Source organism: Anas acuta, chromosome 13 (genome assembly GCF_963932015.1).
Source record: "Anas acuta chromosome 13, bAnaAcu1.1, whole genome shotgun sequence".
Taxonomy (NCBI): Eukaryota; Metazoa; Chordata; class Aves; order Anseriformes; family Anatidae; genus Anas; species Anas acuta.
The window spans coordinates 13,057,065-13,079,189 of NC_088991.1; the positions used below are offsets into that span (position 1 = coordinate 13,057,065).

At 44.9% G+C, this 22,125-nt stretch overlaps 1 protein-coding gene across 3 annotated transcripts in view; it reads left to right on the forward strand.

The window, feature by feature from the left end:
• The window catches only part of DOCK11 (dedicator of cytokinesis 11), an 80,773-nt gene that overhangs the window by 27,919 nt on the left and 30,729 nt on the right, over positions 1 to 22,125 (forward strand). For 2 of the 3 annotated variants that reach the window (XM_068697647.1, XM_068697645.1), the window contains exons 12-33: positions 1,055 to 1,264; positions 1,812 to 1,934; positions 2,832 to 2,914; positions 3,953 to 4,075; positions 4,256 to 4,332; positions 5,450 to 5,634; positions 5,736 to 5,801; positions 5,985 to 6,077; positions 6,492 to 6,615; positions 7,303 to 7,424; positions 7,860 to 7,946; positions 9,013 to 9,102; positions 10,570 to 10,688; positions 12,973 to 13,042; positions 13,122 to 13,247; positions 13,826 to 13,897; positions 14,307 to 14,453; positions 14,874 to 14,957; positions 15,386 to 15,497; positions 19,049 to 19,227; positions 21,240 to 21,353; positions 22,043 to 22,118. In XM_068697647.1, coding sequence (XP_068553748.1) covers positions 1,055 to 1,264; positions 1,812 to 1,934; positions 2,832 to 2,914; positions 3,953 to 4,075; positions 4,256 to 4,332; positions 5,450 to 5,634; positions 5,736 to 5,801; positions 5,985 to 6,077; positions 6,492 to 6,615; positions 7,303 to 7,424; positions 7,860 to 7,946; positions 9,013 to 9,102; positions 10,570 to 10,688; positions 12,973 to 13,042; positions 13,122 to 13,247; positions 13,826 to 13,897; positions 14,307 to 14,453; positions 14,874 to 14,957; positions 15,386 to 15,497; positions 19,049 to 19,227; positions 21,240 to 21,353; positions 22,043 to 22,118 — 2,482 coding nt within the window. The remainder of the gene's footprint in view (positions 1 to 1,054; positions 1,265 to 1,811; positions 1,935 to 2,831; positions 2,915 to 3,952; positions 4,076 to 4,255; positions 4,333 to 5,449; positions 5,635 to 5,735; positions 5,802 to 5,984; positions 6,078 to 6,491; positions 6,616 to 7,302; positions 7,425 to 7,859; positions 7,947 to 9,012; positions 9,103 to 10,569; positions 10,689 to 12,972; positions 13,043 to 13,121; positions 13,248 to 13,825; positions 13,898 to 14,306; positions 14,454 to 14,873; positions 14,958 to 15,385; positions 15,498 to 19,048; positions 19,228 to 21,239; positions 21,354 to 22,042; positions 22,119 to 22,125) is intronic. The other variant, XM_068697646.1, reaches the window with a different exon arrangement.

Below are 22,125 nucleotides of genomic sequence, written 5' to 3' on the forward strand. Positions count from 1 at the left end.
TACATGCGAGGGAGACAGCAGCACCAGCTGACCAGTCTCTGCTGATGGTACCTTGTCTGGTGCCTATTAGGACTGCAAAGCCTCTTTGTGATAGTTTCACACTGGCAGCTCCCAGTCCGTGTAGGATCAGTTAGTATACCAGGCTTGTTCTTCTCAGTCACTCCCAGCAGATGAGCACACCACCGATAGCAGAGATTGTTATTTGTACTTAATCAAGCCCAGCATTGGACCTAATCAGCACATTTTTAATATTGATGTAATGCCTCCAAGTTATGTTGTAACGTCTCAGACATGCTACAGCCTTATCGCAGGCCTTCACTTTTATCCTTACATGGACACATGCCTGCTGGGATCTTTGAACTAAAAATATGTGGAATTGCTGCTACTTACGTTGTGCTGTCAAGGTCAATAGCTACAAAGCGAGATGAGCTTGGTGTGAGACAGCCCTCATCTGTAGAGCACCTCCTGAGATGCAGCTTTTGTACGTGTGGTTCCCCAGCAGTGTTAGCCTTGTGTTCAAGCTTTCCTAGCTGGGAGGTGCTTTATACTAACTTTGCTTCTGTGCCCCGGTGTATAGCAGCCAAGGAACGTTTTGTTAATGCCTTGCAGTTGGACTGTCCAGAGCTGATGGACTTGGGACAATGACGAGTGAAGTGTTCTCTAGCATGTGAACATAAACACTCTTAAGTTGCTTTCTTTCTCATTACAAGGGATGAATAATTCACAATGCTAATTGATGGATTGGGGTAATCTTTTCTTCATAACTTCATAGTTTATCATTTATATAAACCCCTCTACACTGCTGTTTTTTAAAGTAGCTTTGTTTAAATTGTCCGGATCAAAATACAAGATGATGAAGGGAAAAAGTGGTTTTATGTATTTATAGAGCAAATAAGCATGGATTATATGAATCCTGGAAAATTCTGGTACACTAAACTAAAGGAACAAACAGATACAGAAGGCAAACCTAGTGGGAAAGGCAATGAATGTTACTATTCTTGAGCCAGTAGCATGTTGTTTTTGTGTTTTTTTGACACATATATTCAATTTCCAGGTTGAGCCCTTTTTCCTAAGCTTGGCATTATTTGACCTGAAGAATAATTGCAAGATTTCAGCTGACTTCCACGTGGACTTGAACCCTCCATCTGTTCGTGATATGCTGCTGGATGCCTCCACATCTGGGGCAGAGGACACCAAGGGACGTTCACCAGGCGAGAACCTTGTGCATGGAATACCCGAGTCTTGCCTGCGCTACATAAAACGGGTGAAGAACTGACTTTGGCCTCTCATTCTGTGTCTCTATTGAGGTTGTGGCTGTTCAGTAGCATTGTGGTTTGTTCTTATCCATTGTGTGGGCCAGTGCTCGTGAGCTGTCACTGTGAATGGCCATGCTCTGTTGTGCGAGCCATGGTTTAAAAACTACTTGGAAAGATTGCTTCCCCGAGACAGCCATCAGCCATCTCAATTGACCATATTTCTCTCACTTCATCTGCTGAAATGAAAACAGGTCAATCAAATGGAAAAGCGGAAGTCAGCTTTTCTCTGGAGCTGTGGGATTTTGTCATGTTTTGTTCAGTGTCACAAGCTGATCGCCACTTTGGCCTTGCTGGTAGCTATAGGCAAAGTACCAGCTAGAGTTTTTCAAAAGCTGACTGTTCTCACGCCTTGTGAGCCCCTGTGGCCCATCTGTGGCAGCAGCCATAGCAGGGTCTGTGTGGACTGTGGCAAGGGATGTGAGACAACTGGGGCCAAACCCAGTGGTGTGAGTAGGGTGTCCCACTGTCTGACAGCCTACTATCTATTTGTTGTAGGGTGTTTTCTCTGTGACTGACCCACATGTGGAGATCTTCCTGGTGGCCCGTGTGGAGAAGGTGCTGCAGGGCAGCATTACGCACTGTGCAGAGCCGTACATGAAAAACTCGGACCCGGGAAAGGTATTGGATGGGCCCATGAGAGTATCTGCTTAGTAATGTTGTCTTGCTGTGGCGAGTAGTGTGGTCTGAAACATGGATGAAACTGAAACTGCAGCTCTTTAGCTTCTTTCTGGCAAATTCTGATCTTCATTTATTCTGCTACCTGTGCTGTTCCCAGGCTGGCTTCATGTGGGCTTTCCTGGGAGAATCAGCTCCTTCCTCTGGCAGGAGGCAGACAATTTTTAGAAAGATCCAGGCAGTTGGAGCAGGAGGACTTTCCCCATTACACTGAAACAAAGCAGAGCCTGGTATGGCAGTGGCGAAGTAGAACATGTCATCCCCTGCGAAAGAGGCCACACTGCTACATAGTGCAACACACAGCATCTCCGACTGGTCCTGCCTCACTCCCACTGGGAATAGCAATGTTTTAGTAGCAGCAGAACACAGGCTTCACCCTTTACTCTGATTGCCCTGCCTCTATCCTGCTGCATGCATGATTGTATGGGGGAACTTACGCATATTGTGGTCAGTGAGGGGCTTTGGTCCTGCTGTGCGTCAGCTCCACGTGGCATGCACAGAGATTGATGCTGCCTTGCTGCAGCCAACCAAACTTAGTCCCTGGAAAACTGACGTGTGGAATACCTGGTATGTGATGGCATTCCCTCTGTGCACTTTGTAAGCCACACAGCAGGACTGTGCTCATGACATGTTTGTTACCGCTTTGCAAAAGTAATAAATGTGCATGGTGTGAAGTGACAAAAGATCTCCTATTGACTGCTCGGGCAGTGTTATGCCGTGTGCCTGCAAGGCTGTGCATTGTGGAATACAGAATGTCTTCTCACTTCTTTCACCCTTTATTCTTCTTCCAGTGGTGTGGAAGCAGTGGCACATGCTCACCTTCTCTCTTGTGTTTTGCAGACAGCCCAGAAGGTCCATAAAGTGGCCAAGCAGGTGTGCAGCCGTCTTGGGCAGTACAGGATGCCCTTCGGCTGGGCTGCCAGGTTAGTTGCCTTGGACTGTGCTTTGGCTGGTATGGGAGCTTCTGCTGTAAGTTATTTGGGACACCATTAGGCTGAGTGGGCAAAGGGCCAACTTGCTGAAGTCAGTGACGTTGCATGGAAGCAACAGGGGGCAGAATCTGGCTCTGACTCCCTAGGCAGAACGTGGATTGGCCTGAAATACTCTATCTAGAATTAGAAACAAAATATTAAATAGTAAACAGTTCTGGGAAGGCAGTAACCTTCCCGCTGACCTGCAGTTACTGATTTCAAGGCAGAACATTCCTGGAGATGGATTACCCAGTCCCATGCTATTGCGGGAATTGGTGTAGAAATTCCTTCCTGGCACCATGCATTCCCAGGGAAAGGATAAAAGTGGAGACCTCCTGGCCTGATGGGTGGCAATCAGCTTTGGCTCTGCTTTAATTAATGTTCTTGGGAATGACCAGATAATAGTGATCCTATTCCCTCACTGTTACCAGTTTATGTGACTGATAAAGTACATTAGTGGTAATTCCCTTAAAACTCACATCAGAAGAAGGCCCTACAGGCAAGTTCAACCCTTTGCCTCTGCCTCCTGTTGCTAATTGCCATTTGGTGGTGATGCAAGTGACAGTAATGATATGGGAACACCAGATGATTGTCATGGTAAGATGGGATTTGGTGGTGTACAGCTTGCAATGTGTATTCCTGAGCTGGATTTTCCTGTAAAGAAAATACTTTACTACTCAGTATTAGTGGAAGGGGATTGAAGGACATTTATGACTGCGGAATAGATTTGGAGCTGGTCTGGGTGTGTATTTCTCACCTGGCTTGAGAGAAGTGGATGGTGTCCTGTGCAATTCTATGTGACGTGGTGTGTTGCAGACTGTGTGGGGTCTAAACACCACATGAGGATGGGAGAGTGATCATGAGGTCTGGAGGTGATCAGAGCAGTCACTGTCCAGCGAACCTCTTGCCTGATAAATTCCAGACTGTCAAAGTCCTCAGATGTCTGCATATTTACCAACACTTAGGAAGTGTGTCTGTTCTTTTCTGCAGACCAGTTTTCAAAGACTCCCAGGGCACGCTCGATGCTGAAGGAAAATTCTCTCCTCTGTACAAGCAAGACAGTGGCAAACTCTCAAATGAAGATATGCTGAAGCTTTTAGCAGAGTATAAGAAGTAAGTGTAAGAGACTGGTGCAGAGGCTGAGCAGGCATTTTAATATACATTTTTAAACAGTAAGTGTAAGCATGAGATGACATTTTCTAAAATACTCAGGAGGTAACAAAAAGCCCTGCTGATGTGTTCATCACCTGAATGTTCAAGATTCGTAGTCTTGTTCCTTTCTTCCTAATGCAGACCAGAGAAGACAAAACTACAGGTCATTCCAGCCCAGTTAAATATTGTCATCAAAGACATCCCACTGGACTTCACAAGTAAGGATCTTGGATCTGAAAATAAGTATTGGTGGTGCTAGCCTCAGGAATTAGCACTTATATGGGGAGTTTTTCTGTTTCATTAGCAAGAATATCCTGGGGTTGCAATAAGAAATGAGTAATTCGGGACAACTGCTGACTTGTAACCCTTTCTCATGGATTCTTTGGAGTGTTGTGGTTCAAGTGCAGAGGTTTACCAGAGGGGTGCATCTGCTTTGCAGCTTGATTGTCACATCCTAAATATAAAGGAAGCCACCTGCCTGCTTTTGCCATTATTATTATGCCAGGCTTCTATAACACCAGAGGGCTTCACAAACATGCTCAGTGTGATTGACTCTTCACACTCATGATGTGTTCAGTGTCACCCCATGGGCCTTTGCCAGCTCCTGTCATAGGTTCTATGATCCAGTCCCCTGTCCAAAAGGCTTTTCTGGCAGCCTTTTTTAATATTTGTGAGCACCATCACTTGAGCTGAACTCTCCCTCATGATGGATGTGAGTCTCAGTGAATTAGGTGGGGATTATGCACAGGTATTTGCAGGCAAACTAACCATCAAGCATCTTTCTGAAGCAGAGAGTCAAGGACTGACATAGTAGAACCGATGCATTTTGAGAAGTCAGTCTCAAGTCATCATTTCAGTAGCCTGTCTGCTTCAGTTAGGTAGCATTTGCATGACTTATAAAACAGTAACTTAACAGGTCATATTTTTGGGAGTCTCAGGGTAGAGGTCTTGGGCAGAGCAGCCATCACTGCCCAGACGTGGGTGGGCCACAAGGCCCTTCAACTTTGCCAAGAGCTGCAGCAAAGTGCCGCTTCTGCAGTCCTCTCTGGCAAGGAGAACGGAGCACCGTGGTGCCTGTGCACCCATCGTTTCTCAGTAATGCTAATGCAGATGGGGACCTCAGATGTCACATGATTAAGAGGAGAATTTTCCCTTAATTGTTTCTGTGAGAGTGGGCCAAGCCGCACTGCCTGGTCACACACAACCCTCCAGTATGGAGAGAACTGAGTGCTCAGGAGCAATGGCAGAGTTTCAGACCACAAATTTCCTGTCACATAAGCTGTACTTCCCATGTTTTTGGGGTGTGTGCTCATCCAAGCTTTTCTTCTCTTCTAGATTGTGTCACAGCTTCTTATATTCCTATAAAGCCTTTTGAGAAGAGCTGTGAGAACATTGCAGTTGAAGTGGAGGAGCTTGTCCCAGAAGTTGCAAAATACTGTTATCCCTTCACTGTCTGCAAAAACCACCTTTATGTCTACCCCTTGCATTTGAAGTATGAGAACCAGAAAGTGTTTGCAAAGGTGAGCAAACCAGAGAACAGGCTGCAGGCAGACTTGGTGGGCTTTGGGGTGATGCGATGACCTGGAGCAATGGCTCATCTTTCTGTTCTTCCCCATTCCAGGCAAGGAATATTGCTGTCTGTATTGAGTTCAGGGATTCAGATGAAGCTGATTCCAGGCCGTTAAAGGTGGGTACTTGTTATTTCTAGGGAACTGTGACTGCCATTTGCTCACTGCTGTGCTGTCCATATGCCAGCCAAATTGAGCAGGACGGTAGGAAAGCACTGAGTTTTCATACTCGCCGTTTCAATTTGGTCAGCTATTTTAGGGTGGCAACACCTCTGAATCCAGTTTCTCGTTTGTACTTCCAGTGTATATATGGCAAACCTGGAGGCAACCTCCTGACAGCAAACGCATACGCAGCTGTGCTGCATCACAACCAGAGCCCAGAGTTCTACGATGAGGTAAAGCAAAATGGTGGGAAATAATTGATTTGCCTGGGTACTACAAATCCAAGTGGCTTTTCAGGATTTTTCCAGGGCTGGGTGAAATATTGAAAAAGGAAAAAACAAAACCACCAGCCCTTTTCCCCTTTGCGCCTCAGTATAAGAGCCCTGCAAAGCAAGAGACTTTGTCAATTTTTAATGCAGGTTTGTTTTCTGCTGTCTTTACCGTCATGCTTTGTGCACTTCAATCACACACCCCCATTAATAACTAATGTGCAAATGTGATGAAAATGTTAGCCGGGAATTATCTTGGATGGGTAGGAATGTGTCTTGTGTAACTGCATAAAATGTAACATTTGTGAAATAAAATAGAACTTAAAATACTACTCCATGATTAAAAATACAGTCTTATCTATCATGATATCATTTTAGATTAAAATTGAGCTTCCAATTCACCTCCATCAAAAGCATCATTTGCTTTTCACCTTCTATCATGTCAGCTGTGAAATTAATACAAAGGCAACATCAAAAAAACAGGACACCGTTGAAACTCAAGGTATGTTCACTGCTTACGTTATTTCTGTTGAAGTTTAAGAGTCCAAGATAAAATAAATGTAGACACGTGAAATGTATGTCTAGACGCACAAATGTAGCTTATCTGAATTTTGTTTTTTGAAAGCAACCTAAGACAAATTGTGGGTTTAAACTGTATCTCACATTTCTCATATCTCTGTGGGTTTAAACTAAATCTTATATTTTTGCTGCAATGTGGCATCTATTTCTGCACGTTCTTGATTTGGCCTGTGTGAATAGGACTACAGTCAGTCAAGTCACTAACAAAAACTTGGCACAAAATCAAAGCCTCCCAGGTTGCCTGCCAACACTAGGCACATGTAAGAGACTGAGTCTACTGAAGTCCCCCTGGTTGGGATGCTTCTCCTTCCCGCCAGTCCTCAGACAACTGATGGACTTGTCCTTGTCACGGTGCTCACAGCTCACACATCATTTCTGTTCCTCAAACCCACTCCTTCTCTTGGTTGAGCACTGTCTGAGTTTTGTTCACTGAGTCTTCAGGTAGAATATGTTTTAGCAAGGCTGACATGATCGATCCCAGCCTGTTTGAAGCCACTTGCACTACTCTGAGTTGGATTTTCTTAGGGTGAGAGACAGCTCCTTTTGGAGATTGAGCTAACCATGTATCACTGTGTGTCTGTTAACTTTGGTCCCTCGGTTGCCTCTGCAGTGGGGTACGCCTGGGTCCCGTTGCTGAAGGATGGACGGATTGTCACCCTGGAACGGCATTTGCCTGTTTCATCCAACCTTCCACCTGGGTACCTGGGTCTCGGGGACACAGAGTCACGAAGGGTAGGGCGGATATTTAAAATGGCTTAAACATAGAGAAAATCTGAGCTTTTTTTACCGCTGTAAGTTCTTGCCTTGTGCTTGTGCTCTGAATGGCTGGAAATATCCTCACAGGAGTGTATCCCCCAAAGCTTACTATTCAAAGGGGTGGGAGATGGGACACTTTCATTCCACTTTCTGTGATTGTATAGGTTGCAGATCATATTTCTGTGACTGGCTGGACTGGGCTGTTGTACATGGTGCAGCTCAGGACAGTAGGCATATGCTCTGCATGCATGTTCTCATGTGGACCCCTCTGCTCTGCCGTGGCTGCAGTCATGTCACTGGGGGTCCCCGTTCTTCCACCCCAACCTTACCTTCTGAGCAGGTGTCTGCCCGCACAGAACCACCTGCTCTTCACAGTCTGAGGCCAAGTGCTTCAATGTTGTCTGTTCACAGCAGTCCAGCGTGGATGCAAAGTGGGTGGATGGAGCAAAGCCTCTCTTTAAAATCAGAATCCACTTGGATTCAACCATTTACACCCAGGTGAGTCAAACATCTTGTCCTTGTAGACTTTCAACACAAATGCAGAGGAAGCAACTGTTGTATCTCTGCTGCTGCTCTGCTGTAGGTGCTGTGGGAAAGAGGTACCCATGTTTGCAGAGCAGCACTGAGACACTTCCATAGCAGGGATTACTTGTAGGGGTCTGCTGCTTTGTCTAGATTTGATGAGACAGCTGTTGGACTAGATAATCTTCAGAGGTCCCTTCCAACCTTGCCCATTCTGTGACTCTGAAATAAGTTGCTTCAATGATGCAAAAGAGAAAAGAACTGGTGGAGGTGGGAGATTTTTCCCAAATAATAGACTGTACATTGACTTAAATAAATAAATAAATAAATAAATCTGACAACAGCAGACACTTTTCACAAGTGAACAAGAATCCTCATTTCCCTTTGAAACCAGTTTAGGCTGTTTTACCTAGTCCTCAAGAGTTTTTTTTGACTCATGGTGGTGATGGACTTCCCCAAGTTTCATGTGATGTTCAAAGATCCCAAGCAAATGCTCCAGGGCACCTCCTGTCTGTACTGCTCATGCGGAAATGTACTTGGCAGGGCTTGTTGTCCTGTGCTGGATGGGATCGGCTGCATTTACATTCACTGCAACTTCTTATAAGCATCATCTAAACCTGTTTTAAGATCTTACTGATTCTGTACAGAACTAAGAGCAGCACAGTATCTCTACAGCCCTTCAAATTGCATTCCCAGATGCGTTTCAGGGTTCAATAACCCATTAATTACGTTTCACATTGGAAGAGGAGGGAGGGAAACAGAGAAGCACAGGAAGGAGCTGAGGTCTGCTTCAGATGGACTGCAGGAGGACAGTGAGGCAGATAGTGAGGCAATATGAAAGAGTCGCAGCTGTGCTGTCGTCCTGGGGGGTGGCAGCTGGGGACCAGGAGTGCCACTGCTAGTGACAGGAGCCTTGCTAGAAATGTACATGCTCCTGGCCCTCTGCTGCAGGTCTGTCAGCAGAGTTTCACGTGTAAGCTGGAAAGTAGGGGCAGGCAAAAACTGAGGCTGCTGCACTGAATTTACTTTTCATCTCTTCCAGGACATGCACTTGCACAAATTCTTCCAGTACTGCCAGCTGGTTCAGGCGGGAGCTAAGGAAGTCCCTGGAGAGCTTGTTAAATACCTAAAGGTGAACAGTGCCTGTCAGTAGGTTTTGTTTATGTTTTCTGGACCATCAGTAAATACCCAGAGCCATGTTCTGTAGGAACACACGCTCACTGCAGTGCTGGGACCAGCACATTGTGCAAGGTCCTTACCTTTGCTTACTGACACAACTGTCTGCTGTCTGTGTGCTGCTTCCTGCTGCTTTTCCCAGTAGAAGAAACATGTAGTCAGCATTGCTCTGCCATGCTCATGCCAAACCCTCCTCTGGATAGGCTCACACACTCCTCTGCTGCTGCCGTAGATCTGATTTAAACTTTTAAAACTGTAGCATGATTCCTTGTTTTCACAAATTTATCCATTCAAAACAGGATTATTTTTTTCAGGCTGAAAAAAAAAATCTGTGAGATTGTAACTCAGTGAACTCAGTGAAGTTTGACCACAGATGGCCTGTGACCCAGACCTAGCTTTTCAGCACTTGCTGCAGCATGAGTAAGGGCCTCGGAGCAGGTCCAACAAAAGCTTCTGTAGGGAATATATTTCTTGGCTGTTTACTGTTCTTGTTTCCTTCCATAACTGCCTGTTTTTGAGATTGCTGCTGTAGCAACAACTCCATTTCCAGTGGTGAGGATTTATCATCACAAAGTTACTGGGTGTGTTTCAGATAGCATACAAATATTTTAAGTAGTAAAAATAATTGCAGGTTTGAAGCCAAGCACTAAGAGAAACTGTTGCCCTGACCATATTGCAGCCTGCAAGCAGGGAAACATTTCTATGCTAGCCACAAGTGGGGGCTTCTTACCACTGATATATCAGTAATTTCAGTCATTTTAATACCCACATACAGATTTCAAAATGTTTCTTTAGATTTGCGGATTTGAAAACTGAAAATGAAACACACTGTCCTTCCTGGACTCATATCACGAGATTCAGGCAAAAGAGATTTATGAGACGGGTGAAGGGTGTGTACAACAGATGATCTTGGCTTTCATCAAGTCACTTAAATCCCATTTCCAACAGCAAGCTCTGCCCTTTAGATAAAAGTCTTACCACAAGTTATCAGGCATCAGTTTTATGTGCTTCAAAGACATTTGTGAAAATGCTACTTAGTCACATCAAAAAACTGTCAAAAAGGGTGAGAAGAGTTGGAAGCAAACCTTCAGCCTTAAATTCTGGGTTACTGGGGTCAAACTGTAGCATGTGACCTCTGATTAAGTCATAGCTGCCTGGGCACATCTGAGAGGAGGATTAATACCTGCCATGAGTGATTCATGTCGCTCCCTGAAGGCACGCAGCTGGAATCTGTCAGCTGAAAGGCAGGCAGTAAGTAGTGCTCTGGGTCCAAGTTCTCCTGTCCTCTGGCAGGCTGAAGCCCAAACCCTGAAACATTTGCTAATGCCTGTCATATTGCCACAGAAATGTCTGTGCACTATAAATATTTAACATCTGCAAAATGTTGAACTAAAAGTGTCTGTATTTTGAACATTTGTTTTAGTGTTTGCACGCCATGGAGATCCAAGTAATGATTCAGTTTCTACCTGTAATTCTTATGCAACTATTTAGAGTCCTTACAAATGTGACCCAGGAAGATGAAGTAGCTGTCAACTGCACCATGTGAGTGTCTGGTAAATCATCTGTCTTTCTTCAGTTGCAAACGCAAAGCCACAAACTACAGTGCAAGCCCGGGTGTGGTTTCACACTACAGGGAGCTAAGTGGCAGCGCTGGCTGTCCACTGCTGCGTGGTCGCACGGTCATGCAGTGGAGCAGCAGATGCTGTCTTCCTCTGTCACAGGCAAGTGGTACGAGGCAGTGTGGGGTCCTTTTCCTGGGAGCTGCCTGGGGGAAAATGCGTTAGTTTAAAGATAGCTGCCGAGAAGGAGTGCTGGAGATGGCGAGGAGGTGAGGGGATGCTTAGGCAAGTGATTTCAGGGAAACCATCCAGATTTTTTGTCACTCACTACAAGAAATATAATTAGCAGTAGTCCTAGGTGACATCTGTGGTGAGGTATCCCAGTGCAGCACCTGGAACCTGGGGTTTGGATTTTCTCCTCCCCACCACTTCATTTGGCTCACAGGCTTCATTCTGGAGGTTTCAGACCTCCCTTCAGCAGTCGGGCAGGGTTTGCTGGAGGTGCTTGCTGCTGCCAGGGAAGCCGGGTCACTGGCATGCTGAAATGTTCATGTGTGCCCCAGCTGCCGGTGGTGTCACCATGGGTGGGAGCCCGAACCCCAAAAACCCCGTGGTGCAGGGTGCTGCCTCCCTGGAGGCTGCCTCAGGCAGTCCCTGCCCAGCTGTGGCAGCAGCCCCCAGAGGGCAGTGCTGCCTAGCGCCTGGCTGCCGTGCCGCTGCTCCCAAACAGAGCAAAAGGTCTGAAAGTGCCTTTCAGTCCTGCCTCTGGTCACCATGCGCATAAACCGAAGGATGCGTTAAAAACATGCATCTTCCTCCTATGGCTCTTGCTCTATAAAGTGCTGCAATGCCTAGGGGAATGCTGGATGCCGCTGCATGGAGGGCTTGCTCCGACTGCAGGAGGAACTGTGCATCCACATATCAAACGCATCTTGCTCTCAAACCAAAGATCAGAAACAGCCCTGGTTCCCCAAGGATATGCATCCCGTTGCAGTCGCAGTCCTGGGGTGAAGGTGTGGGGACTGCTTCTGTGCCAAGCACTCTCCGATTCTGCTCAAATTGCCAGAGGACAAGGACAGGGGAATAAGTGACCCCACAGCTACCTTCTGGGTGACCAGCTCCCACGTTCAGCTCCACAGATCTGTACAAAGTTTGGCCTGATCCTTTCCCATTTGTCAGTAGCTCTCTGTTAATGACAACTGCTTTCTTATCCAGTGGTTCAGAGTGGAATTTAAAACCTGCCTTATCTGATAAGCAGCTTGTAAACTCCTCTCTGTGGTTTGGCCTATGGGGTCTATGACAATGTGCAACAGTTTGTTGTTCCCTCTGACTTGAACTGGAATGTAAATTCCTGATGCTGGCTGGGGAAGCCAGGCACTTGCTGCCTTCATCAACTTCCTGGAGTGCTTCCAGGGGGCTGGCATGTTCTTCAGGGGTTGTGTATCCCCAGTGAACTGCAAGACAGCAGCCTGAAAATAATCTAGCACACAGAGATCTTTTGTTGTTGTTGTTTTGTTTTTGTTTGTTTGTGTTTTGTTTTGTTTTTTAATTGATTTTTCAGATTTGATGTAGTGCTATGGTTGTTAGAAATCACTCTTATTAGCATTAGGAAAAAATTCACAATGAGGATAGACTCAACACGCAATAAGCTGTATGATGTGGATGAATTGGTGGTGTGCAGAAGGTGAAATTTGGCTCCCTCTTCATGTAGAGATCTGGATATGCATCTTGTGTTGGGTGACACCAGCCAAAGAGAACTGGCTACAGAGCAGATGAACTTCATATTTTCATTTTTGACTTATCTAACCCCTGAATGTTGTTGAGGTGCCTAACGCTCACTGCAACATGGGTTTAAGGATCTGCAGACTTTAATCCTGGTATGCACAGAGGCTAATGAGTAGGGGATATCCTCCACAGGGAATCACTCCACCTCACCTCCTTGTGCAGGGAGCATTGAACATTGAAGGTAGCTGGTCAGGGTGACACCTGGTCCAGTCCAGCATCAGGGTAAAAAGCTTTGGGTGCTCAGCTCTAGGTGCTCTGTCGATAGATTGAGCTACGGCAAGGGTAGTGCAGCCACAACAGCTGTGAGGGACACTGGCCTGCAAGTACTGTCTGGAAAACCAGGACCTTTGCAGCAATCAGACCTTGCCAGTGTTGAGGCTTTGGGGGTTGAGCAGGATAGGGCACAGCCGGTGTCTGCTTTCATGAGCTGGAGGAGCTTGCCCTCGCGCTGCATGCTGAACACAAACCACATTTCTCCCCAGGGTTCTTCTGCACATAGTGTCCAAGTGCCATGAAGAAGGCCTAGACCACTACTTGCGCTCCTTCATAAAGGTCAGTCATGACATACCATTCTGTGAAACTCCCTGGTGGGAGCAGGCACACCACTGACGTTGTTCTTCTTGCCTTTCAGTACGTCTTTCGAGCTGAGAAACCCAGTGTTGCACAGGCGAAGATGACCCATGAAATACTGGTCCTTTCCATGGCCACGATTTTGAAGCAATCAGCAGATTTTCTAGCCATCAATAAGCTACTCAAGGTGAAGTGCTGGTAGTATTTGGCTGCCAAAGGTAGAAGGGAATCAGGAATAAAAGGGGAAAAGGGGATCTGGAATAAAGCCCAGCATTTCCACCCATCCAAGCCCACCAAGGAGCAAAGCTACCAGGGCAGCTCCTTGTATCCACATCCTTGAGGTTCTCCCCTTACAACAGAGACAAGTCCTCGCAGAGGACTTGCCTGTGTTAAGGCTCATAGCCAGACACAGCAAAGGGCTTTCCAATTTGCCAGTTTTATGTTTTTTCTTCATGCCATACGTGGGAAGCAAACAGTTCCTGCCCTTCTGGGTAGGATTGCACCCTAAACTCTGCTGGGTGTTTGCAGAGTGCCTTGGGGTGCAGAGGGATGGAGCTATTCTCACCCCAAGGCTGGCAAGACTCCTCCAGGTAACACAGCATGCGTCCAGATTGCTTCCCATGCCAAGCTGGCTGTGCAAGCACAGCCGTGCTTACAAAATGCCATTTGATTGCGAACTCTATCTCCCACACTGCTTCTTCCCCAAATAGTCAAGCATGTTCAGTCCTGCTGAGAAAAAAAAATAATATTCTTTGTTTGTTCTAGTACTCGTGGTTTTTCTTTGAAGCACTGGCAAAATCAATGGCAATATACTTACTGGAAGAAAATAAAATCAAGGTAAAAATGAATTTGTTCAATGCCACATTACAGAGCTGTCACAAACTAATTCTCCTCCATTTTTTTAAATGAAAAACTATGTAATTCTTTATTTAAAAAAAAAAAAAGACAAGCTGAATGGCTAGCCAGATCATTCCTTTTTTTTTTTCTTTTCCCTCTTTTCTCTTTCTCGTTCTCTTTCGTAATTTAAAAATTCCAGATCTCCCTGTGGCTTGTGCAGCCTTTCTTTTCTGTTACAAGCTACTGTAGTTTCAGCCACAGCTTTTTCTTGTGCCAATGTTTTATTAGGAAGCAACATAAACAAATATCAAAAACATAAACAAATGTTGAAGGGAACTTGTGCCTGTGCTCAGTTCTGTCCCAGCTGCTCGCCTGCAGCACTGAGTGTACGACATGCTTTTGGTTTCAGCTGCCCAGGGGCCAGCGGTTTCCTGACTCCTACCAGCATGCCCTGCATTCGCTCCTGCTTGCCATCATTCCTCACGTGACCATACGCTATAACGAAATCCCTGAAGAATCCAGGAATGCCAATTTTAGCTTGGCTAATTTCCTGAAGGTCAGCAGTTTCTTTCATTCTCCCAGGCTTTAAAAAAAAAAAAAAAATAGTAACAAGCAAACAAATATGTTTTTAGTGTCTCATCTCTCAGGTTTCTTCAGTGATGAAAACTCAAGAGATTAGCTTTCCTAGGAAAGAAACAATCTCTTTCTGAGAGGCTATGATGCTCAATATGTTATCTAGGGTTTTCAGTCATGACTAGAAACTGTTCAAAACCTGAGATGAAATATGCATGTTCTCATTTTAAATATTTCTGTTCTCCACTGGAGACTTAAGTGAGGTCATCCAAATAATTTCAGAGAAACACGATCGAGCAAATTGAGACCCAGAGGATTGAATCTGGCTGCTGGTGGGATGGTAGCGTGGAGATGATTGCTTTCTTCTTTAATGATTGGTCACATGCCACTATGTTTTCTGCAGCGTTGTTTGACCTTTATGGACAGAGGATTTGTTTTTAACCTGATAAATGATTACATTTCTGGATTCAGCCCAAAAGACCCTAAGGTATGTAGTGAATTTCTTGAAAGGTGGTTTGTGGTTGTACTTGTCTACCTCAGCCCAAGATCTGTAGTGATTATTTCATACCACACTTGGAGGCCTTTTAAACACTATTCTTGCAGAGCTTTCTGTAGGCAGAGACCACTCTGTCTAGGCAGAGAGCCTCTATGCAGCTAAGCTTTAAAAAAATATAAAGAGCCAGAACTAAAGGAGGAGCTGGTTAATGGTCTGGATGAAAAAGGTAAAGAAATCCCAAGTGACAGTTGCATGCAGTGATGCTTAAGAGGAAATCACAAAAATTGGTCAATTATTACTGAGTTCACCAAATGGTATTTGTATTCCTCGGTCTTTGTATAAGAAACACAGAACTGGAAGCAAATAAGTCAACCTGAAAACATATTTTTTGTTTGTCTGTCTGTTTGTTTTTTCCTCAGCTGCTGGTTGAATACAAGTTTGAATTTCTTCAAACCATTTGCAATCATGAGCACTACATTCCTCTGAACTTACCAATGACCTTTTCCAAACCCAAGCTGCAGAGAATTCAAGGTATGTCCTTTCTCAAGGGACAGGCTAGAAAGCCATAATCCATCATTCTCGATGGCCTCAAACCAGACATAACTTGCTTTACTGTCAAGGAAATTTATGTCTGAGTTAGCCTTATTTACATTAACCTTGGGAAAAGATGCTGCTCTGGCAGTATTGCTTTATTGGGCTCCAGAATGGTCTGCAATCAGTCCTTTCAGTATTTTCTGTGTTTAAATTCACAAAGGATTCACAATATCTAAAACAAATTGCCCCAGTTTCAGTAAATATGAGTTGTATAAGTGTAATTCTTTGTTTCTACAACTGTCAGCGTCCCCTGAGAAGTATTGTTTCTCATCAATCAGGGCTGTAGCGAATAGAGATAAAAGAGAAAAGATTGCATTTGCTGTTCTGCTGCCAGCCCTCTTTATGGCCACAAGAAGGTGATTTAGGTCGCTTTCTGCTTTCATTTTGAACACAAGTATAGCTGTGCACAGTGCATTCAAGCTTGTTCTCAAGCCTGGGCTGAAGGCAGTCAGCAGAGGACTTGAGCCCATGCCAATCCTTAGTGCACAGCATGGATGTATGTGCCATGGCACCGCCACGCATTCAGCCTGCTTTTGCAGTCACACCATGTCCCCTTCAGTCCTGATGTTGCTCACCACAGGACAGATGTGGTTTGCAAGGGCCCGAGCTGAGGTGCTGTATTTTGTATTTGTATTTGGCTGCAGCTGGGCTACTGATGATGGTGGGAATGCACAGTGCTGGTCCCAGAGTGCCTCACTGGCATCCTAAGATTGTTATAGACATAGCTTCATGCTCTCTGGGTCCTGATTTCGTATCTGTGCTAGACAAATGTAGTGAAAATTGCCAGATCTGGGTGCTAGTAACCTGGCCAAGACAAGTACCAGAGAGGAAGGTGAGGCTTGGGATTTCCTATGTGATTTCCACAGGGATTTATTTTGTTGGAGATGAGGGAATGTTTGGCTGTGCCTCCAGAAGCAGCCATGCAAATCCCAAAGGGGTTCCCGTTGCATCCTGGTGGCAAAAGCAGCAATAACTCAGGTTTCCTTTATTCTGGTATGTTTCTGACTGCTCTGAGATTTCTGAGCCAGGTGCTAACACTGGTGTACGCTTACATCAGTTTGGCTACTTGCCTGCCATAGTTTTAACAAAGAGCACTGCTAGAAATGGCTGAGAAACAGAAAAACACACAACCACAGTTCCTCCCCATTGCTTATATTGGTGGCATCATAACATAACAATGCTCTCTCATAATTAACATTCACTTTTGCATTGGTTTAACTGAAAAGGCATAAGAGCAGGTCACCTTTCCTCTTCAGTTTTACTGTAACTGGGACCTGACAGTTGAGATTCTGCTTTTAAAATACCCTCAGGTAGCAAAGTGTCTTTGTGGTAGTGCGTGTGCTATGCTTGCCGTGGTAGAGGCACAGTGGTACATCTCCATTGCAGACTCATCTGTTTTCAAGGACAGAACCATAATTACAGGAGACAGTGGGCTCAGAGGTTGGGAACTATGATGTGCATATCACCAAGGAAATGTCCTGCTGGGGAGCCTCACGTCTGTCTCAGCTTAATTTGAACAAAGACAGGGGACATGCCCAGCCCCCTAGTACTCTGTTCCTTGGGAAAAAAAGGAATAGCCTCCAGGAAGGTGGAAAAAGAGAGCTTCTGCAGCAGAAGCTGGTATAGATGGGCCTGCAGGCAGAGCGCATCCCAGTGAGCTGGAAGATTGCATCTTGGAGCAGTTTCTTTGAAACATCTTAACTGATGAGAGGCTGGTCGCTGGTCTGCATCCCTATTGCCTCTCCTTTGGGACATGTGTGTTTCATCAGCCAGAGCAAACCACCAAGCCTGTCCTCAGTCAGCAGCACAGAGTTGTTTTTGCAATCTTGTGATAGCAAAAAAAAACCAAGAGATTGACAGAAGTTGGAAGTTAAGCAAGTAGCTTGTAAAAATATTAAGACATGACATACTCTCTAATTTCTTCAAGATCTGTTTGCTTTTGCTGTCTTTGTTGGTCTCTTTTCTTTTTACCCACAAATTGGATTTTTTTTTTCATTTGCTGGGGAACAGTTCACTTCAGTGGGTAGGTCCAGCTGGTGTCACTGAAACCTCTAACGTCAAATTAAATATATAACCTCCAATCAATTAGCTTGCATCCAACTAATGAGGTTACCATGATGTGTGACACTTAGGCATTTACTAACATGACTAACAATGAAAGCAAGATAATAGTTCAGATTGCTTTCTTTTTCCTCTGAATCAGATTTTCACAAACCAATAAATGCTACTTATGAATCAACCAATTTAAAATTATGTTTTGCATGGGACAAAGCTGTTGGTACCCTTTGGCTGGGATTTTCAAAGCTGTGTGTATGCACCATGCGTAACCACAGAAAAGCTTTCATACTTGTGGGGCTTTCAAAAACATCTGAGCTGAGCACACAGGTTTTGTACCCTTTGGGGGAGGAATGCAGAACTTTGAGGTTATCCCTTGAGGCTTAGTGCTGCAATGCAACAGTCAAACGGTTGTCTGTTGTGGGTCTGATTAGGCATATGGGCTATCCAAAAGAGATAACGGTGTCAGGGTAAGGTCATTTGTAGCAGGCTGAGCGAGCATGCAACCCATTCCAAAATCTGTGTCTCGGTTGCTTTTCTGCTGCATTACCCAGGCAAGTCAGTGAAATTGATGCCTCATCCTTGTTGCAGTTGCTCACAGTATAGATACAGACTGAATCTATGTGAGATGCAGAGCGTGCGTTAATCAACCAAGTTGATTAGGTACTGAGCTGCCTTTCTCCTGGTAGCCAGGGCTGCTTCTAAGCTGTGCTGAGTGTTTGTTGTTGAGAAGCTAATGGAGTCTCTCAACTTCTGGCAAGCAGCTTCCTGGAACCCTGCCCTGGTTCCCCGGGTCCTTGCAGCGGGGCTGGAAAGCCTGGCTGTGTAAACTGCTTGAGGATGCAGTAGAGGTCACTTGGCATCACGTCCTTGTTTGCATCCCTCATCCCAGCAGAGCCTCTGCTCTGCTCTCTAACCCTGGTGACAAGGAATGCAGGTTTCACAGAGGATGTGGAACAAGCTGCAGAGATGGCACTACCAGAGCTGGACAACTGTGATAACCATGCGGTCTCCTTACCGCTCTCGCAGCTGCACTGTGGAGCTTAGTGCCTCTGCTGCCTGGGCATTCCAGGAATTTGAGTGAGGAAGGAGCCTGTCAGCTCCCAGGCAGTAAGTCATGCTGTCTTTCCCTCTTTCACCCATCTCTGACTTTGCAAATTAGTCCTAATCCTTCATTTAGCTGCGGCTGAAATACTGAGGGCCACAATTAACAACTAGTCTGAGCTGGAAGACGCCAAGTTCTTTAATATAACTTAACTCAGTGGTGGAAAAAACTGTAGTCAGTACAGGCTTTATTAAAAGATCACTGCACTGCAGAAGAGAGTATGATGAACTGTGCTCTTGGACTGTTTTGGCTTACTTGACTGTTCTGTCTCACTCTGAATAGATATTTGGAACAGTTTCCTTAACCATTGCTTTGCTGTTTCTTTCAGACGTAAATCTTGAATACAGTTTAACTGATGAGTATTGCAAGCATCATTTCCTGGTGGGGATGCTTCTCAGAGAAGCCTCTGTTGCCTTGCAGGACAACTATGATATCAGATATACGGCCATTTCAGTCTTAAAAAATCTCTTGATAAAGCACGCCTTCGACAACAGATACCAGCACAAGGTCAGGCATATTTTGTTGGCTTTTAAATGTAAAGTTCTTGAATTTTATGAAAAATCTTACATCAGAATTTTAGATCTTGCACGGTGCACTGAGGGTGTTGTCATTACTGTTTAGGAAACTGTTTTAAGTAACTGATATTTATGACATTACTGATATTTATGACATTACAGAAATAGCTCTGAGAAATGGTCCAGGAATACAAATAATTCAGTAAGATAACTGCAGCGCTCTTATCCATGCTGAGTATTTAGATAAAGCTCTGAGCCAGTAAGGAACCTGAGAGTGTCGTTAGCCAAGAGGCTGTTCAAAGTTAAGCAATGGCAATGTTCTTCTGGTCTTGGGCTTAAATTAATATCCTGCATTAATATACTATAATTAGGAAGCAGGACAGATCTCTGTTACAAGTCAGCTGCATGTTTGGCTAATTAGTGAATCAAGAGAAGATCTGTGGATTCTCATGAGACGCTGGATTTCCGCTGAGGAGCTTTCAGCTTTCTTTGGTCAGAGGTTCAGCATGCAGTATTGGTGAAAGCGACTGGAGGTGGACTTGTTTTCTTTCTGGTTGCTGATCTCTCCTGCAGTACGTGCCCTTGAAAGTACAGGGCTACCTGTCGAAGTACTACCTGTCCTTGCTGTAAGCTGAAAACAAGCCTCTTTTTAGAGTTTAGCTCCTAAAATTGCTCCTAGTTTGCTGCCGTCTGGGTTTTATCTGGGGATATGGATAGTATCCTGGGCATGAAGGGTAAAAATGACCCAGATGTGCTAGGGACTCCTACCCCTCTGCATGGACAAGAACCAGCTCCTCTCCTGTTCCATCTCTGCGTCTTTGGCAGCATCACTAGATGGACTGAGCAGGAGATGGTCTTGTTTTTCTCTGCAGCAAGGATTTCTGGTGACTTGTACAGCCTGGAAACAAAACCACAGCACGTGGTAGTTGGCCAGACTTGGTGTAACAGGAGAGATTTGCCAGCTGTCTGCCAAGGCTGGGTCAGAGGCAGCCTGTTTCTGCTCTTTTGGGTGCCTGAAAACCCTTATGCTAATTCCGAAGATGTTTGCCTCATCAGTGTGCAGCCTCCTCAAAAATACCATGTGCCTTAGAATTGTCCCTCTAGATTTTTGTACATGTGGTGCTCTGGGCTTCATGGCCAGGAAGCTGTCTGAAGCCAGGGCATGATGCTCAGCTGGTGTCCTGGGAATCAATTGCATTGCAGGCAGGATAGGCTGACCGTGGCAGGGTCTGTTGCTGCAGTCTTGCTCCAGCCAAGCAAACCTCAGCTTTATCGATGCCTGAAAGAGGATTTGCTCAGCCTGTGATCATTTTCAAGATTTCTTGTATCGTTTGTCATACTGAATCAGAAGAAAATGTTGGATTCTTGTATCAGTCAAAATGCACCATTCGATTTGCAAGCCTTAGATACCTTTTTCTAACCTTTCTGTCAAGTCCAGAATAATCAATTTTTATCAAGAAAAGAATTGGTTGTCAAATAGTGCTGCATTTAGAAAAGCCAAACAGACTATTTTTGATCATTTCAAAAGTTTAAAAACAAGTCTGTATCAGTTAATTCAAGTTAATCTTTTCATACAAACTGTTCTAACTAGGAGCATTTGTTACAGAGAATTCCCAACTGGAAGCAATAGTCAGCACCAGGCAAAAAGCGAACGTTTTTAGTTCATTGCTCCTGAGTGTTGCACTTGAAAATCAAGCCATGTGAGTGAAGTGCCAGTTAAAGAGTTAGGAAATCCGGGATTTAGTTTGTCACACTTCCTGTATGACTGTGAATGTCATTCAGCCCCCGAAATCCCTGACTTCCCAAAGCTTGTAGCTAAAAGGGTAATATCCACTGGTAGCTGGAGAAGTGGTGATGAAAACTCAAACCAACCCATGCCCTCAGACACCATATAGAGTGTAAATATATATGTATGTATGTATATACACATTTCAGCTAAAGAGTTTTCCTTTTTCACTGTAGAAAGCCTGGACTCTTACCTACGTTGTCCTCCCTTTTTTTCAGAACCAGCAGGCAAAAATAGCCCAGCTCTACCTGCCGCTCTTTGGGCTGCTCCTGGAAAACATCCAGCGAGTGGCCGGACACGACGTGCTCTCCTGCGCAGCCGCCTCCAGCCCTGTGAGTGCAGCCCCATGACCCCACACCGCTCCCCCCTGCACCTCCTCTCCCTGCGCACTCTCAGTTTTAACTCCCACCACCTGCAGCTAGCCTTAACTGTGGATACACGTTTTTTGTGGTTTTTTTTTTTTTGTTTTTTTTCTCCCCGCCATCCACTAATGTGCTTTTTTATTTAATTTGGCATTTCCTGTGACTTTGCTCTGTCTGCTGTACTTCTGGTTTGCTTGCTATTGTTCAGTGTATTTCTTTACAGCATGTGTAGTGCTGTACGGGGAGGTAAGTCCCTCCAGCTGGAGTGAGTTGGACCAGGACTCAGCCTCAGCCTCCAGTAGCTTTTCCGGGAACTGTCTGCCTGCCTGAGGGATCTGTGTGGACTCAGCCTTACAGACTAGGCTTTCCTCCTTGTTTAAGGCAAAGTGACAACAACAGCAAAGATATTTAAACAATAATAATTTCAAGTCAAGTGATGAAACATGAAAGGGATAACAAAGACATCATTTCCTTTAATATGTTTTACTGTTCCCTAAGTCATTTGTCTCCTTGCCGTGGGTGAAAGGAAATAGATTTATTTTTGTTTCATCTGCATTTTAAAAGTTGCCCTAATTTTCTTTTTTATTTCATTATTCTGTTCTATAGAAGAATTGGTATTAGCTCCCATTGGTCACAAAAAAACTCATATTGCTTTACAGGCATCCAGAGATGAATTCATGTGCAGTTTTGCATCCCCCTCAAATAGATCCAGCCTGATTGCAGACAAAGATACAGGTAAATT